This window comes from Sordaria macrospora, chromosome 7 (genome assembly GCF_033870435.1).
Source record: "Sordaria macrospora chromosome 7, complete sequence".
NCBI lineage: Eukaryota > Fungi > Ascomycota > Sordariomycetes > Sordariales > Sordariaceae > Sordaria > Sordaria macrospora.
In genome coordinates, this window is record NC_089377.1 from 960211 (window position 1) to 976619 (window position 16409).

Genomic DNA, 16409 nt, shown 5'->3' on the forward strand with positions numbered 1-16409 from the left:
CTTGAAACTTTTTGGCTATATTTACAAACCATATACAAACTCGAGTACCGTTCTTCCTCGACTTCGAAGACTCGTCCTGTGATCCATCATCCCTCCTCCTCAACCCACACTCACTCTTACACCCCTCATTCTTCCTTTCTCATTCCCTCCCACCATCCTATTCCTTCCCCATCCTAGGCAACCCAACCAACCCCGCCACCTTCCTCCCCAACCCCATAAACACCTCCGCCTCCTTTCCCCCCGGGTCCCCAACAACCGTCGGTTTTCCCCTCCCTCCATCCTCCCCAATAGCCGGATGAAGTGGTACATCTCCCAAAAACTCCATCCCCATCTCCCCACACACACTTTTCACCTTTTCCGTGCCTCCAAAAACGTGCGTCTCGTTCCCACATCCAGGACAGCAAAAAACGCTCATGTTCTGCACCACCCCCAGTATCGGAATCTCCACCTTCCGAAACATATTAACCCCCTTCACCGCGTCTTTAACAGCCAGCGTATGCGGCGTGGTAACAATAACCGCCCCGTCTACCACCACTTGCTGCGCTATCGACAACTGAGTATCGCCTGTGCCGGGCGGGAGGTCCAGCACCAGAATGTCGAGAAAGGGACGGGACCAGTCGACTTCATGCAACAATTGTTGGATGGCCTTGAGAAGCATGGGGCCGCGCCAGACTAGCGCCGATGATTCACTGCCTAAAAGGTAGCCGATGGACATGGTTTTGACGCCGTAGGAGGTCAGAGGGATGAGTTGGTTTTGGGGGGTTAGTTGGGGAGATAAGTCGGGTGAGGAGAGGTTGAAGAGGGTCGGGATGGAGGGGCCGAAGATGTCCATGTCGAGGATGCCGGTTGTGTAGCCGAGGCGGGAGAGGGAGAGGGCTAGATTTGCTGGGGACAGGGAAATGTTAATAAAATGACTGGATTTGACATATATAAGATGGACAATAAGGCAATGATTCGAAGGGTTGATGAACTAGGCGTTCAGAGGCTGAGAGACTGTGAGAGGGTTTATGATATCTCGACGTTGTGTTTACTTCCCCCTGATCCAGACACCAGTCCACGGACAGGGATGAGCTGAGAAGATGGATGAGGACACACTTACCAGCTATTGTGCTTTTCCCGACACCACCCTTGGCTGAAGAGACGGCAATGACTTTGTTCACATTTGGGATTTTGCGCTTTTGAGGAAGTCCTCGTTGAAAGCGTGGAATGCTTCCGGTCTTGGGAAGTCCCTATGAGTTGGTGATGTGTTAGTGAAGAAGCTCCGAGTCAGTTGTGTAAGTCGCGGGAAAGGTACCAGTGGATTCTCATGCTGGAGAGATCTTGTGGCTTGTAAAAGCCGGGCTATAGTTGGTCTCATCTTTTCTCCTGTGCCCAAATAGTTTCGAGAAGTATGAGAAAAGGAGGACTTAATGATCTTCAACAGATGAAATCGTCATAAACTAAACTAAGTCAAGAGTGAAGAGAGTTCAGTTCCCCAACTTCCCCAATTGGCGCTCCCGAGGAACAGTGGTCGCAGCGAGTGGGCCCCATCTCTTGGTGCATTCGGGACCCCTGTCCACTGGGACCCACTTTGCCATCTGCCAGCCGTCACCGCCAAAATTTCCCGTTCTCCCAGGCAAAGCTCTGATTTTTTCGGGCGTGGGGTTCGCCGTTCCATCAATTCGGATCGTATTTTCAGAACCATCGATTCCAGTCCATTCCCCAAGCGCCATCTCGAATTTCTCTTCTCATTCTTTGGCGCCAACACCACACAATCACCACCACACACAGCCGCCACCATGGGATTGGTCACCACAAAAAAGAGCAACAAGCTGAAGGCTTCCATGTTCGATGAGAAGCCTGCTAAGGGTACGGCAAACGAAGCTACAATACCGAAACCCCGGTTACTGACAGTGCATTGCAGACTACGATCCCGAAGCCGAGCCTCGTGATGGTGACGACGATGAGAGCGGAAGCGAAATCGACAGCGACGTAGAGCGCGCCGAGACAGAGCACTACGTTACAGTTGGGTATGTCAACAGTACCCACCATATGCGCCACCTCGAAACACAACATTAACTAACCAACCTCACCACACAGCAAGAGCAAACTCCGGAAAGCAGAAGGCCCCACACTCGGCCCCGAATACAGCGGTACCCGCGTCAGCCGCAAGGCCCTAGAGGAGAGCGACGACGAAGAGGACTTCGATGACGAGGAAGAGGACGACGAAGATGATGACGACGAAGAGGACGACCTCGAAGATGGCGAGTCCGAGTCCGAGGGCTCCGAAGAGTTTGCCGACCCAGAAACCGCCGACCTCGAACGCGATCACATCGACGACGACGCCGAGATCTCCAGCGACAATGCGCTAGGGGAGGACGACGAAAACTGGTCGGAAAAGTTCACCTTCCGTGGAAGCTCCAAGCCCAAGACACCTGCCAAGGTCTCCAAGAAGGACGATCTTGCGGTTCGCATCAAGAAGAGGCCTACTGCTGCTGACTTTATGTCTGGCTCCGAGGAGGATGAAGAGGAGGAAGATGATGAGGACCTCGAGGAGGATGACGAGGACGAGGAAGATTCTGAGGAAGGCGAGCAAAACGGCCTTTTCGACATGGAGGCCGAGGAGACTGATGACGATGAGGGCGAGGATGATGAGGAAGAACTTGAGGGTGCTATGCTCTCTGGCAGCGAAGACGAAGAGGGCGATTCCGAAGAAGAAGACGAGGATAACGAAGAAGGTTCCGGGGACGAGGACGAGGAGGAAGATGAGGAGTCTGGCGACGACGAAGACAAGAAAGACGTAAACGCTGAGCTCCGCAAGATCATGGCCGAAGACGAGAAGAAGATCGTTTCCACCTTCTCGAAAGCCGCCGAGGCCGACGCCCAAAAGGGTGTCGCCGTCCGCTCCCAGCGTCGCATCTTCGATTCCATTCTCAACCTCCGCATCCGTCTCCAGAAGGCGCTCATCGCCGCCAACACCTTCAACTGCGTCGAGAAGCCCGAAAAGTTCAAGGAGAAGCCCTACAAGGCCGCCGAGGAGGCCGCCGTCAAGCTATGGAACACCATTGACTCGGTCCGCAACAGCTTCCTGCCCGAACAGGTCAAGGCCAAGGCCGGCGAGAAGCGCAAGCGCGACGCCATCGACCTCGACACACCCGAGTCCGAGATCTGGGACGCCCTCGAGGCCGTCGAGGGCCCAGCCAACAAGTACCGCCGCCAGGTCCTCGACAAGTGGTCCACGCGCGTGCGCAGCACCACCGCCAGCATGACCAAGGAGCGCCGCCTCGCCCAGTCTGCCGGTTCTCAATCGCTCGTCTCCGTGCTCGACGACCAGCTCCTCAGCGCCGACCGCCTCATCAAGAAGGCGCGCACGCCGCGCTCGTGCGCCCCCGCGCAGGCGGCCAAGAAGGTCGAGGAGGACGCCGAGATCTACGACGACGCCGACTTCTACCAGCTGCTGCTCAAGGAGCTAGTCGACCAGCGCAGCTCGGATTCCGCCGCTCCGGGAGAGTCCGTGGCGACCGTCAGGTGGGCGGCGCTCAAGGAGGCCAAGACGAGGAAGCAGGTGGATCGGAAGGCGAGCAAGGGACGCAAGCTGCGGTTCACGGTGCACGAGAAGTTGCAGAACTTCATGGCGCCAGAGGATAGAAGGTCGTGGGAGGAGCATGCTATTGACCGCTTCTTTGGCACGCTGTTTGGACAGAAGATGGTGCTTAAGGAAGATGAGGAGGCGGCCGAGAAGGATGAGGATGAGGAGATGGGTGGTGTCAGTGTTGAGGAGGCTGGTTTGAAGCTTTTCCGGTCGTGAGGTGGGATGGATGTTGAGGAAAGGCTGTGATTGTCAGAGGGGTATATCCAGGATATTGATGAGAAAGAAAGATGCATAGATTAGACATAGTTGGAGTGAGCAAATGCTCCTCTGTTGCAATACCCGCATTTACGAGGCGTGTAAAAGGAACTTATTATTTTTATTATCAGCTTCTCCTGTTATCATGATCTGGTACCATTTGTATAACTAACCTTGACAACTATATTTTCCAGCTTGATATTACCTTACTGTTGACCTTACATAAGACATAACGTGATCTGTATTTTGTGCCTGGCGGCGTCGACATCCTGACAAATAGGATAACCAAAGAATCGGATGAGTGGGTCAGGATGCTGTTTGGCCTTGTTTCCCAGTTTATAAAGTTGATCTTGCTTATCTTGTTTTTTTTTGCTTCTTTCAGCAGAGAGTACATAAGCAACGAGTTCGAAGAAAGCGAAACCTCGGAAACCCGAGTCAAACAAACTCATCCCATCTAAGACATTTCGGGATGAATTATTGAAGAGCAAAGAAACCTTTTTGTTTAGAACATCAACTCAAGTATCCAAGCGCGCCTGGTGAGCACGTACAATCGACGGTTCAACCTTGACGCCAGCGCATAAATCATCACCATTTGAAGCAGTTCAGCCGGACTTTACGACAGTGGGACCTGTTTCTAGGTGCCCTTCCACTTCTACACTCCCCACACCATACTCTAAAACCGCTACTTTTTCATGCCTGATTAAAGTAAGATACCCCTCCGAAATTCTTGGTTTGTAATAACAACACAACTAATAACTTCCCAGTTCAAGTCTCACTGTTCCCCCCAGCCCATCGCCAATACCTACCTTATCTACCGACCAACATGATGATGCCCATCCTCGGCCTTCCCCTTCCGCCGCCATCTCACATCCCCCTCCTCCTCCACCTGCTAATCGAAACCTTCGCCTCGCTTTCCTTTCTGTTGCATCCAGAGTCGCAACTTCCTCTCCTCTCCTCATCTGGTTCATCTTCTGCCACCACCACCAACACCACCACCACTACCACAACCCCCTCCGGTTCGAAGAGTACAACAACAACAACTCCCACAGCAAAAATAACCCCAACCCCCAAAGAAGCCACCGAGGCCACCGAGGCCCGGCTCATCCTGAGCAACTTTGGCGGGTTGCTACTCTCAGTCAACCTTGTTGTCTTCTATCTCCTATTCCTCTTCACGGGGCCAGGTAAAGAGGAGGTTATTTGGGGGGTGACGGGTTGTTTGGGTGTTTATCATGCGTTTCCTTTGTGGAGGGCTTGGAGGAGGATGAACCTTCCTTTGGAAGAAGAAGAAGGTAAGGAGAAGGTGGATGATAAGACACAAAAGACGCTTGGTGGACCCGTGGTGCACTTTTTTGTTCATGCGTTTGTGGGAGGGTTGATGGGTGCTGTTGGTTTTGGGCTTTTGTGAGGGGGGTTGCTTAGTGTGGGCGAAAGCCGTTGAGTTGGGCAAACTGCATATAGCATATATACGGTGAGAGGAAGGAAGGAAGGAAGGAAGGAAGGAAGAAAGGAAGGAAGGAAGCAGACACCAGATGCCGGCGGAATAAGGAGCGAAGAACAAGGGAGGGAAGTTGGTATAGAAGGGGACAGAAAAAGAAAGAAGACACGAGTACGGTTAGACGGGAGCCTCAATGATTTGGAACCAGAAGTGTTGTCTCATCAATAAGAACATGAGGAAACAATATCAAAGCTGAGAATGAAATGTAACCAAGTTATGTGCATCTCTGTGATGTCTGAACGTATCCTGTCATAAGTTCTCCGTGACTCCATTCTCGAGAAGAGCTTATATTCTGTGCCCTCCTGATTCATATGATCGTCTAACCATAACCGTACAACGTGCCAAATCTTCCCGATTCTCAACGACGATGGCGCGTATAGCCACCAACAACTCAAAGACTGTTCCTGGTGCGCCTGCTAAACTTCCGTATGATTGGCAAGTCCTGAACATGAGGCAGATGAGGCAGGTGAGGCATATGAGGCATATGAAACCCATGTTCCTGTTCCTCATACCCATCCTCCTCACTCTCCTCCCCTTCCAGATCCTGTGGATCAAACCAATGGAACTCCTTCTTGTTCTTGGCCACCTCAAGGCCATGACCATGACCATGACCAGTAGTACTACGCCCGTCCTTCTCTTTCCCATTTCTCTTGGCTTGGCCCCGAGATTCCATTTCCTGGGCTTTCTAAGCCACATGAATACCTCCCTGTCCCTGGCCCTGTCCCTGGCCCTGTCCCTGGCCGTGGCCACGGTTCTGAGCACTAGCACCAAAATCCTGGACCTGAATTCCCTTCTCCTGCGTAGTAGTAGTATCTTCACTTGATTCCAGCCTGGGACTGCCACCACGACTCTCACTTCTCAGTCCATGATGTTCAGCAGAAGTTTCACTTCCACCAACAAGATCAACAACATGGCCACCACCAACAACACCAGCAACACCACCACCGTCAGCAACATCCAAAGGCTCCAACCCCAGCCCTACCTCCACCATCTCCTTCCCCTTCACTCCCATAAGCGGAATACTACCAACCCCGTTCCTCTCCTAAAAGGCCGGAATATGATTACCCACGCCCTTCTGCTCCGCGAAATCCACCAGCTGCATGCCGACCGTCAGATCCATCAAGCCGAGGCCGACGCTCTTGTAGATGACGTTGCCCTTTTGCAGCCAGCGGGCCAGCTCGTCTTCCTTTTCCTTCTTCTTCTTCTTGTCCTTTCTCTTCCTCTCTTCACGGTCGGCTTCGGTTTCGGTAGAATCAGGATTGGTGCGACTGTCGCGGCTGCGGGAGCGGGAGGTGCCGCGGACGAGGTTCTGGATGGAGAGGTGGCGGCTGTGGCGGGGGCGCTTTTCCTTCGAATCACTGTCTTTGCTGTCTTTGCTGCTGTCTTTCTCTTCGGTGGGAATGGAGTTGATGGTTAAAGTGGAGGCGGAGGCGGAGAGGGTGTCAGTGTCGATGTCTGTTGAGTTCCGGGCAGAGTTGTCGTCGCTTTCGGAGAGTTTGATGCGATGGAGCATTACCAGTTCTCCGAGTCTGTTTTTGTCAGTTAGGCATCGTCACCAAGAAAAAGGGGAAAAAAAGGAAAACATACTCAACCAAGCTCCTCGGCCCCAATCCAGCCTCAATCAGCTCCCCCGCCTCCTTCAGCGCCCCATCCAATGTATCAACCACTACCGCGCCTCCCTCCACAGCATGCTTATAGTGATGAATGATCCTCTTCCCCGTCGCCGCATGCTCATGAACCTTAACCGCCTGATGAATCAGCTCCACGGGAATCTCCCTCATCTGGGGCGTATAACTTCCAATCGCGACAATCAACCTGCCCTTCCTCCTCGCGTCTCTCTCCGTGAGGATATTTCCATCAAAAAGCGGCACCGTGCTTGGCGTGCAGCAAAAGATGATATCCGCGCTGCGCACCTGGTCCATGAGTAGTCGCTCATACTCGCCATAGCTGGGCGTCAGAACGCCAAATTGCGTATCCGTCCAGCCTTCGCGCGCCTTGATTTCGGGAGAGATCTCATAGAACCGCCGCAGCATGGCGCCGCATGAGGGCGAGAAGCGCCGGTTGATCACGTTGACGTGCTTGATGGTGCTACCCCGTAGGAGCAAGGTCAGGCGCACGTGCCAGTAGGCTTGCTCGCCGCAGCCGAAGACGGTGAGGGTCTTGACGTGGTCGCGCTTGTGGACTAAGCACAACGAGGCCAGGGCGGTGCGGAAGGCGGTTACGGTGCTGGCGTGGATGATTCCGCGGGGGGAGCCGTTGGGGCTGAAGAGGGTGATGGCGCCCGTGGGCCGGATGAGCCGGTTAGAGGCGTCTTGGCCGGATTCTTCTTCTTGCGTGGACTTGACTATTTGCTCGGCGGAGGAGAGGGTGATGACTGTGTGTGGGCGTTAGTATGTCGATAATGATAAGTGTGATGAGGCGACGCGAAGACATACCCTTGACTCCGTGACCGGCCGGACTACATGATGGCATAAACAAAGTTGTCGCGCCGGTAACGCCGCTGCGGACTACTGTTCGCTCGGGCTGGTGGATGAGAGCTTGACCGGGCGCTTGAGCTCCGGTTGAGTATTCGTGGAGAGCATCTCTAAGGTTCTCACGGAATGACTCGAGCTCGTCGAATGTCAGGTTGTCCAACAGCGACCTGATTTCGTCGTCTGTGAGGATGGAGAATGTCATGGTGTGTGTGGCTAATGGAAATGAGATGTATCGAATGAGTAACCCTTCTTCGTGGGGAATTCGGAGAAACGAAGGATGGACCCCGATGTTCTTTCCCCGCGATATCGGATATCAGATATCAAAGCGGGATGCCCAAGTTGATGATGAGGTAATGTGTTGAATTGACGTGTGTTGATCCGCCAAGCCGGGTCCAGCAAGTAATCCGGCGGGTTCCATCGGTTTGTATGTCCGTCATCCGATCAAACGGTCGGGGTCAGGCTTGGGACCCTCCGGTGCCGGATCAACGGTCTAGACTTCATAATAGGTATCACCTGCTTTTCACCACAATCCGGATCGGAAGGCATTCCTCGGCTTTGTTTCTTTGGTCCGTTAACGGCAAGTGAACTCGGTGGTGGTTTCTACAACATTCACGGCGTTACGGTCCACTTCTTTCTCTGTACAGTCTTTGGACAAAGCAACAACCTCGTTTGCAACTCTCAAAGCCATCTACAACATCTGTTTCTTACCAATCTTGCAATATCCCATCCCCAAACCCCTCACCAACCTCAGCTATCTCCCTTGAAAAACAACCCCTTCTGCGTTTCCAACAGTGGACCTTTTGCCATCAGACGGGCAGTTCCCTGACGTCGTCAGCTTCATGCCGGTGGGTTTTGGAGAAATTCAAGGATGGCTTTCAATGCCGTTTGCCCCCAGGATATCCTGAAGAGATGCTAGATCTAAACAGAGAAGCCGTTTCACTCCGACACGTGCGCCTTCCAACAGTGTACCTATCTCTCACTACATCTTTCAAGGTATCACGTCAGATCCGGAAACCGGAGGGGAATGGTCGTTTGTCGTTTATCGAATTGCTGCTTCGGTCGAAAGTCGTCCGTTGCATTGGATTGCATGGTGGGGTTCTCCCGAAGTCAGTGAGGGGTAGCTAAGAGTCGCAGGGTTAGGGTTAGAATTGCCGGACTGTCAGACAGTGTCCAATAACACCGCTTGAGCACCGATAAGTGCTGACTGTCTGTTCCAGTTGCCCTGCCCCCGCGCCAGGGGGTGAAGCCACTGTACAAGTAACTGCAAGCCCGTCACAGCGCTGGAACCCTCACCAAATGCACTTTCCAATTGTTTGTCTGCATGTCTTGGAATTCCTTCTTTCTTCACTATCGAAATCACACAAACATCCATCCCAAAAAGCTTGACCGCTATTGTTTCTAGAGGTACCTCTAGTCTCTCTGTTTCCGTAATTAGCAATCTCGCATCTTTTAAGGTTTCGAGTCATGTCGCCTTTCCGAACCGTCCAGCACTACACTGTCTGACGGTCCGTCAGTGGTCCTGAACTCCTGATAACGGAACCCGCGGAAGTTATCATGGCTTACGGCAGGGTCTTGTAAGTCGTGATATCCTATTGGTCATCTTTCTGAGTTCATCCCGTCAAGCAGTCAACAACCACCACCAGGCCGTCTTGGACTCTTTCAAGGAGTCTTGGCCAATATCTACGATATACAAATTCAACAAGGCCAAGACGGCAGTTGAGACGGTCATAGAGCTTGAAGACGCGGCAAAAGAAAGATGTTGGTAAAATGTTGTATCATGTATTCCAATAGCTAACTCTCAAACTCCTTGCAATGATATGCTCCTCCGTAGAAAAAGCGTGATACCGATGTAAACCAAAAAAGGGAAACAGACGGTCAGGATCTTGTGTTTCTAACACCAGTCCCCCTCCATCCATGATTCCTTCGAACCAACAAAAACCATGCTTCAAAGATACCCAAGATACCCAAAAATGCAAAACATCTCGTTGCCGGCCCCGGCCCCGGACATGTCATGTCAATGCCCTTTGCCCGTTCGGCTCGCTCAACACCCGAGCGATGCGCAAACTTGCCAAGACATCCCGCGACCTTGCCAAGCCGAGCGACCATCTCAACCCGTTTCTTGGTCTTTGCTTGGTTGCCCCTTGGCGACCGGGGACTCGCTCAAAACTTCCCCGCAAACACCAACACCAACGTCAACCTTGTTCTTAATCCTCGATATTGTTGAGTTTCTTTAGTCTACTGCGCAGCAGCAATCTCCGCCTCGCCATCCTGTCCAAACACAAGCTGACCATGCTTGCCTCTAACAACATGGTCACCTGAGATCGTCGAGGAGGACTTGTGAGCCGTGCCGCACCCGAGCTCCTTGATGCGTCCGCAGCCGATATCAAAGAACACACCATGGACCTCGAGGCCGCGCTCCGCAATGGCTTCCCGGATCGTAGGGTTGTTCATGAGCACCTTGATTCCCGCCTCGACGTTGAGCTGGGCAATGCGGATGACACGCTCCTTCTCGTCGGTGATGGCGTCGAGCTCCTCGGCGTGGTTGTAGCGGACCGTCTTGAGAGGGAGCAGCCAGGTGTCAAGGACACCGCCGATGCGGCCGTCCGAGAGAGCGCCCGCGGCGCCGCCGCAGGCCGAGTGGCCGCAGAGAACAATGTGCTTGACCTTGAGGTGGGCGACAGCGTACTCGATCACGGCAGTGGTGTTGATGTCGGTGGGGGAGACAATGTTGGCGATGTTGCGGTGGACAAAGACGTCACCGGGTTGCATGCCCAAGATTGTGGTCTCGGGGCAGCGAGAATCAGAGCAACCGATCCAGACTGTTGTGACCATGTTAGAATGGATCGAAGAGGGACAAGGGAAGTGGGATAGAATCAAGACTTACGGATCTCGGGAGCCTGGCCGCCAGCCAGCTTGGGGAAGAAGTGGGGGTTTTGATGGGCCTTGTAGCCAGCCCAAGCATTGTTGGAGCTCAAGGCATAGTGGAAGGTGTTCTCGGGAGACATGTTTTGAAATATGAAAACAAGAGTTTGGGTATCGAAAGTTGCTGAAGAGGACGAGGCAAGAATACGTCACGCTAAAACTATTAGTTGGTGTTAGCCAGCTGTGTTATGCAAAAGCGAGAAGGTGCAGCAGGGGGCTGAAAGCGGGGGGGGGGACGAACTTGAGACTTTGGACAAGAGGGTTGCTCGAGTGAAGACAGAGAGGAGGATGAATGATAGGATCGTTATATAAGAAGTGAAACGCGGACCGGCGGCGTAAAGGGGAGGAGTGGAGGAAGTGATATAAATAATATCAAGCGGGTATCAAGAGGTATGAAGTGAGTGGGTAAGCTTAGTACCCCGGGACTCTTTGCGTATAAACTTGAGGAGCTCGAGATCCGCCTGCAGTCCACCCATGTGTGTAAGTATAGGTAGGAAATCGAAGATCCGAATGTGTTGGTCCACGATAACACGACATCCAATCGTACGGGTATGTGGTGTCCCGCGCGATTTTCCGTCCTTGTGGAATAAGAAATGAATGGGTGGTGAAGACTGAAGGGGGCATGTTGATGTTGAGCTGACCAGTGAGAGCTCTTGTGTGTGGTTCGTCAGCCGGACGAGGTGGAATGATTTTTCCCCTTCTTCAACCCTCCTTCAACCCGAGTCCCAACACCGCTACCAGACTTCTGGAAACTGGATGCCATCTTCTTTTGCAATCTTCCAGAAACGGAGTGCTGCAATCTCTTGGAACGCTCAGTATCCTCGAGCATCGTCAGGTCCCCGTATGATGGTGGACTGGTTCGTAGCTGAACCCCACTGATTCAACTTGAGGCTTGCGCGAACTGATGGGTCGGGAGGGGCCGAATGTAAGGTCCCGAAGTATAGACATCCACAACCACATGCCAAGAATAGGTTCGTCACCGACTTGGACGGTATTTGGGGAGGCGGGTGTTGACTTTTTTGACTTTTGTGGTTTGGAAAGTTGCCGAGAGAGATTGGGACTTACCAGGTGGATACGCTTTTCAGGAGGTCTTCGTCGTCTTTAACTTGGCCGTGGTCTCAAGATGCGAAGAGCGCGAGATTGTGTTGTTGATATCGGATTGAGAAGGGCAAAGAGGGCAATGGATCAAAACAGAACTTCAAGAACAATATATCGTCGAGGACTGCAGCTGCCCGTCTCGAGGGGGGATACCCGCCGGCTTTTGTAGATAAACTCTAGATTTCCCCATGTTTTCGAACTGGAAAGCCAACCCCTGCTTGTTTGATCTTGTCTCGATCTCGTCCGGATTCTTGGCCAGGATAAGAAAGTGTTTGCTCAACAAAATGCTAGGAAGGCGCTTTCTGTCTTCAGCATTTGTCACGGTGCAAGGCCGAGTGGGAGGGAGTTGAGATGCAAGATGTCAAGGTTGGTCAGAGCGTGGACTACCGTAACCAAACTTTGGGAGGCACCACCCACGCACCCCCCAGCCAGCCACTGTGAACCGCGCCTGTCTCGGCTGAGGTGCGAACTGTGAACTCACTGTGAACCCCTCTCACACAGCACCGGCGCCGGAAAGATCGGGTGGGGGGATGGCCGGTGAACCAAGCAAGCAGAACAAACTGCTCTCGCAACTCCTGGAATCATCATGGGTGCCCTGGTTCCATATCAAATGCATCCACACACACATCCGAACCAGAGGGACACGGGGGGCGCGAGGGAGGATTGTCAGTGGGTGGTAACAGCACAGCTGTCTCGGCTGTCAGAAGATTATGATGAAGAAAGCATTGTTTTGTGGTCATGTGCCGCCGCGTAGGGCTAAACTCTGAGATGCTTCAGCCAAGGCTATATCCCAGATGCTTTGCGCAGAAACTTTCTGATAGCTTCGAATCCATCATGGATCACCCATTGGCCTCAAAATGGCAGATAAGCTTCAAGCTTCCCCAAATGCCATCAGTGGATCTGGTTCGCCGTCAACAGCCGGATCCCCGGTAATCTGTCACAACAACAAGGGGGGCAGCCCTGACGATCGTTCACTAGCGCCGGTTCGCATTGATTCTGTGACTTACTTGTCCAAGGTTGACAACAACCACACATTCGACAAAGGGGCACGGAACCATGACGAGCGATGACAAGGAATTCAAGTGCCGAGCAATATGATCTTTATTTTCTATGATATTATCATAGTCGTTGGGCCAAGGACAGACAAGGGGGCCGGATGTCCAATGTCCGAAGCGACCGAACCCAACTGTCAAAACCATCCAAGACCATCATTAAAAGTGATGGCATGTAGCACTACTTTCATGCACCAAAAGTCCCGAGAGCAAAGAGGACAAAGGCGTTTGGTAATAGTAGGGCGAAATGTTTATCTTGGCACGATAATATCCTTCAACACATGAGCGTAGGTATATGAGCCCAATGTTGTACACACTAATGCCGTTCAAGTTCACGATGGGGGAGTGTTCACACCATGGAAAAGGGGTGAAATGGGATCCGGAATCCATGGATAACTGACCTCGGGGGAAGGGAGATGGAGGACTTCATCACACTGGAAGAAAAGCAGAAACTGGGTATCATTTGTTATTCACAACGTCGTAAAGCAACCTTGGGGACATCTGCTACGGCGGAAGTAGGCAGTTCATTTGACCCTGATCTGATTTTGGTATGTCCAATACGCCAACCGGTAGTGTAAACGCCTGGTCCCAACCGTAGTCGATCACACCATTAGGTCAAATTTAGACCTTGATGGCGTTCTCGAGAGCCTTCTTGCGCTTGGCAATCTTCATCTGGGACTTGATGCCCATGATGCCACCACCCCACTGGCGGCGAGCCTGCTCGTTCTTCTCGACGTAGCCCTCCTTGATGGCGGAGACGAGCTTGGCGAGCTCGTTCTTGTCCTCAGTGCGGACCTCGGTGAGAGCGAGGACGGCAGCGGTCTGGTAGAAGACATGTTAGTTCACTGTGTACAGACATCTTCCAGATGTGGGATGTTTCATACCTTCTTGTGGACGACAGTGCCGAGACGAGCCTTGCCCTTGATGATGGCATAGGGAATGCCCATCTTGCGGCAGAGAGCGGGAAGGAAGACAACGAGCTCGATGGGGTCGACATCGTTAGGGATGAGGACGAGGGAAGCCTTCTTGTTCTCAATGAGGCCAACAACGTGGTTGAGACCGTACTTGACAACGTAGGGCTTCTTGGAGACATCCTCCTTCTTCTTGCCCTCCTTGATGGCGGTAGCCTCCTGGAGGAGACGCTCCTTCTTCTCGGTCTTGGTCTCAGGGCGGTACTTGTTGAGGAGCTTGAAGGCCTGGGCAGCGGTGTTCTTGTCGAGAACCTGCTGGAACTGGGCGATCGCAGGAGGGACCTTCAAGCGCATGTTGAGGATCTTCTTCTGGCGCTGGAGGCGGACATACTCAGGCCACTTCACCATGCGCGAGAGGTTGCGCGCGGGCTGGATAGCCTGGCCAATGCCGAAGTTGCGGGGGCGCTTCTCGATGAGAGGGTTCTACATAGCACATTAGCACACCGAGACTCAGGCACGTCGCTATGATGAGGCGGAGGGGATGGGGGAGCTGTTCTTGCTTACCTTGGGCGCCTTCTTGCTGCCAGCCTTACCCTGGGGGAAGGGGGCCGGAGCGGCCTTCTTGCCAGACTTCTGAGGCTATCATTGAGAAGAAGACATCAGTAAATGTTTTGGTCCATTTGACTTCAGTCTTCGTTAACTCTAGAGAGTGGCCGGGCAAGCATTTCTGCCATGCACGCGAATCCAACTCAAGCCAGGTCATCACCCGCGATCCCGAAGGACCGACGAGCGGAAAACATGCAACTTCAATCAAAAGATCGAGAGCATTCCCAACGTTTCTCCCACATGCGCGCGTCGAAAAGACGATTGCAGAGGTCGTGAGTATCGAGTCGTAGTCGTTTAGGTGCTTACCATTTTGATTATCGGCGTTGGCTCAGGTTCCTAAGTGTACGTGAGGTGCAACAGACAAAGATTCAAAATCGAGAATTCCAACGCGCGGAGAAAAAGTGGTGGTGGAATTTTTAGGGTTGGCGGATATTTTGCGGCTGGTGTCCACTCTGTGGGGGCTGACGGGCCGTCTAGCTGTGGCTGGATTGGTGAATGGGTGGGGCGTTGCAGCAAGCTTCCTTTCGAGTCCACGCCATGGTGTGTTATCACCACAGGCCGCTTATCGCATTTTTTGGTCAAGTCCAGGCCTGTCTTAAACGCTGATGCCTTCTTTTGACGCTTCTCGTATGAACATTGCTTGATGACTGCACAGCCGGCATATCTCAACGTGAAACTCGATCTGGACACTTGGTACTGCAGGACGCCATTTTCCTAGCAACACAAGAATCTACAAATTTGGGAAACCTGAATATCTCGACGATAACCCATCCCAGTTCGGCAGTTATCATTCACCCTTCTACTCACCAAAGATGGCTCCAGCACTTTGCGCCATCTGCAAAACCGAGCGGGCCAACATTAAGCGGCCAAAGAACCACGCCAGAGTCTGCAAGGGCTGCTTTCTCACACTATTCGAGGAGGAAGTTCATCACACCATCGTATCTTCCAAGCTATTTTATCCGGGCGAGAGAGTAGCCATTGGCGCATCAGGCGGCAAGGACTCGACCGTGCTCGCTTCAGTTCTCAAGACTCTCAACGAACGCTACAACTACGGACTCGACCTTGTTCTACTCAGTATCGATGAAGGCATCAAGGGTTACCGGGACGACTCCCTGGAGACGGTCAAGCGAAATGCCGTACAGTACGACATGCCGCTAAAGATTGTAGGGTACGACGAGCTCTACGGATGGACGATGGACCAGGTTGTCCAGACTATCGGCAAGAAGGGCAACTGCACATACTGCGGCGTCTTCCGACGACAGGCGCTCGATCGTGGAGCCAAGATGCTCGACATCAAGCACGTGGTGACAGGGCACAACGCTGATGATGTGGCCGAGACGATCCTCATGAACCTACTTCGTGGAGACATGGGACGCTTGGCTCGGAGTACGAACATTGTGACCGGAGACGCCAGTTCTGATGTCAAGAGGAGCAAGCCGCTCAAGTATGCTTACGAGAAGGAGATTGTCATGTATGCGTATCACAAGAAGCTGGACTACTTCAGCACAGAGTGCATTTACAGCCCGGAGGCGTTCCGTGGCACCGCAAGAGGTCTGATCAAGCAGCTGGAGAGGATACGACCGAGCGCCATTTTGGATATTCTCCGTAGCGGCGAGGACATGGCGAGACTAGTACCAGGAGAGTCGGCTTCATCTTGTGGTTGCAAGGGCAAGTCCAAGACACCCGCGGCAACTGCTACAGAGGATGATGGTGGGATTGGCGGCTGCGGTTCAAGCGGAGCTGCCGGTGGCAATGAGATGGCTGTCATGGAGAAGCAGCTGAGAGAGAACGAGGCTGCTGAAGGTCTTGAGGTTGATGTTTCAAAGCTCTCCTTGGCCGGCACGCCAGCAGAATCAGAGACAGATGGCGCAGTGCCCCTCAAGATGAACAAGAACTCCAAGCCAGTAACACGACAGACATTGGGTAACTGCAAGCGCTGCGGTTACATGTCTAGTCAGGAGATTTGTCAGGCGTGCACGCTCTTGGAGGGTCTCAACAAGAATAGAGCACAGATTCAGATCTGAA

The 16409-nt window shown here is 52.8% G+C and overlaps 7 protein-coding genes across 7 annotated transcripts; 3 read left to right on the forward strand and 4 right to left on the reverse strand.

Moving 5' to 3' along the window:
• Positions 1-12: 12 nt before the first annotated feature.
• SMAC4_03424 (uncharacterized protein) lies at positions 13-1501 on the reverse strand. Its single transcript, XM_003353058.2, has 3 exons — positions 1295-1501; positions 1100-1229; positions 13-885 (listed from the first exon to the last, which is right to left on the reverse strand). Exons 1-3 carry the CDS (start codon positions 1355-1357, stop codon positions 158-160), a joined length of 921 nt encoding a protein of 306 aa, XP_003353106.1. The 5' UTR covers positions 1358-1501; the 3' UTR covers positions 13-157.
• Positions 1502-1702: 201 nt separating this feature from the next.
• Positions 1703-3925, forward strand: SMAC4_03423 (uncharacterized protein). Its single transcript, XM_003353057.2, has 3 exons — positions 1703-1848; positions 1904-2009; positions 2080-3925. Exons 1-3 carry the CDS (start codon positions 1779-1781, stop codon positions 3785-3787), a joined length of 1884 nt encoding a protein of 627 aa, XP_003353105.1. The 5' UTR covers positions 1703-1778; the 3' UTR covers positions 3788-3925.
• A 667-nt stretch (positions 3926-4592) lies between these two features.
• On the forward strand, positions 4593-5478 carry SMAC4_03422 (uncharacterized protein). Its single transcript, XM_003353056.2, has one exon. The coding sequence runs from the start codon at positions 4650-4652 to the stop codon at positions 5229-5231; it is 582 nt and encodes a 193-aa protein (XP_003353104.1). The 5' UTR covers positions 4593-4649; the 3' UTR covers positions 5232-5478.
• A 33-nt stretch (positions 5479-5511) lies between these two features.
• On the reverse strand, positions 5512-8155 carry SMAC4_03421 (uncharacterized protein). The gene is made up of 3 exons (XM_066089942.1): positions 7757-8155; positions 6909-7695; positions 5512-6850 (listed from the first exon to the last, which is right to left on the reverse strand). The coding sequence occupies exons 1-3, from the start codon at positions 7995-7997 to the stop codon at positions 6364-6366; spliced, it is 1515 nt and encodes a 504-aa protein (XP_065947686.1). The 5' UTR covers positions 7998-8155; the 3' UTR covers positions 5512-6363.
• A 1402-nt stretch (positions 8156-9557) lies between these two features.
• SMAC4_03420 (uncharacterized protein) lies at positions 9558-11292 on the reverse strand. The gene is made up of 3 exons (XM_003353054.2): positions 10959-11292; positions 10680-10877; positions 9558-10614 (listed from the first exon to the last, which is right to left on the reverse strand). Exons 2-3 carry the CDS (start codon positions 10798-10800, stop codon positions 10031-10033), a joined length of 705 nt encoding a protein of 234 aa, XP_003353102.1. The 5' UTR covers positions 10801-10877; positions 10959-11292; the 3' UTR covers positions 9558-10030.
• Positions 11293-12727: 1435 nt separating this feature from the next.
• On the reverse strand, positions 12728-14774 carry SMAC4_03419 (60S ribosomal protein eL8). Its single transcript, XM_003353053.2, has 4 exons — positions 14691-14774; positions 14343-14417; positions 13752-14261; positions 12728-13689 (listed from the first exon to the last, which is right to left on the reverse strand). Exons 1-4 carry the CDS (start codon positions 14691-14693, stop codon positions 13489-13491), a joined length of 789 nt encoding a protein of 262 aa, XP_003353101.1. The 5' UTR covers positions 14694-14774; the 3' UTR covers positions 12728-13488.
• A 268-nt stretch (positions 14775-15042) lies between these two features.
• SMAC4_03418 (uncharacterized protein) lies at positions 15043-16408 on the forward strand (the record flags this gene model as incomplete). The annotated part of the gene is made up of 1 exon (XM_003353052.2): positions 15043-16408. Exon 1 carries the CDS (start codon positions 15197-15199, stop codon positions 16406-16408), a length of 1212 nt encoding a protein of 403 aa, XP_003353100.1. The 5' UTR covers positions 15043-15196.
• Between the last annotated feature and the right edge of the window lies 1 nt (position 16409).

Bases quoted from the DNA above. Each gene is read 5' to 3' on its own strand.
- SMAC4_03424 (XM_003353058.2), bottom strand. From the start codon at position 1,357: ATGAGACCAACTATAGCCCGGCTTTTACAAGCCACAAGATCTCTCCAG. The intron at 1,230-1,294 runs GTACCTTTCCCG...ACCAACTCATAG, and splicing joins TCCAGCATGAGAATCCACTG to GGACTTCCCAAGACCGGAAG. The intron at 886-1,099 runs GTAAGTGTGTCC...CCCTGTCCCCAG, and splicing joins CGGGAAAAGCACAATAGCTG to CAAATCTAGCCCTCTCCCTC.
- SMAC4_03423 (XM_003353057.2), top strand. From the start codon at position 1,779: ATGGGATTGGTCACCACAAAAAAGAGCAACAAGCTGAAGGCTTCCATG. The intron at 1,849-1,903 runs GTACGGCAAACG...AGTGCATTGCAG, and splicing joins CGATGAGAAGCCTGCTAAGG to ACTACGATCCCGAAGCCGAG. The intron at 2,010-2,079 runs GTATGTCAACAG...CTCACCACACAG, and splicing joins GAGCACTACGTTACAGTTGG to CAAGAGCAAACTCCGGAAAG.
- SMAC4_03422 (XM_003353056.2), top strand. From the start codon at position 4,650: ATGATGATGCCCATCCTCGGCCTTCCCCTTCCGCCGCCATCTCACATC.
- SMAC4_03421 (XM_066089942.1), bottom strand. From the start codon at position 7,997: ATGACATTCTCCATCCTCACAGACGACGAAATCAGGTCGCTGTTGGAC. The intron at 7,696-7,756 runs GTATGTCTTCGC...GCCCACACACAG, and splicing joins GGCCGGTCACGGAGTCAAGG to TCATCACCCTCTCCTCCGCC. The intron at 6,851-6,908 runs GTATGTTTTCCT...TGACAAAAACAG, and splicing joins GGGCCGAGGAGCTTGGTTGA to ACTCGGAGAACTGGTAATGC.
- SMAC4_03420 (XM_003353054.2), bottom strand. From the start codon at position 10,800: ATGTCTCCCGAGAACACCTTCCACTATGCCTTGAGCTCCAACAATGCT. The intron at 10,615-10,679 runs GTAAGTCTTGAT...TGGTCACAACAG, and splicing joins CGGCCAGGCTCCCGAGATCC to TCTGGATCGGTTGCTCTGAT.
- SMAC4_03419 (XM_003353053.2), bottom strand. The intron at 14,262-14,342 runs GTAAGCAAGAAC...TGTGCTATGTAG, and splicing joins GCAGCAAGAAGGCGCCCAAG to AACCCTCTCATCGAGAAGCG. The intron at 13,690-13,751 runs GTATGAAACATC...GTCTTCTACCAG, and splicing joins GCACTGTCGTCCACAAGAAG to ACCGCTGCCGTCCTCGCTCT.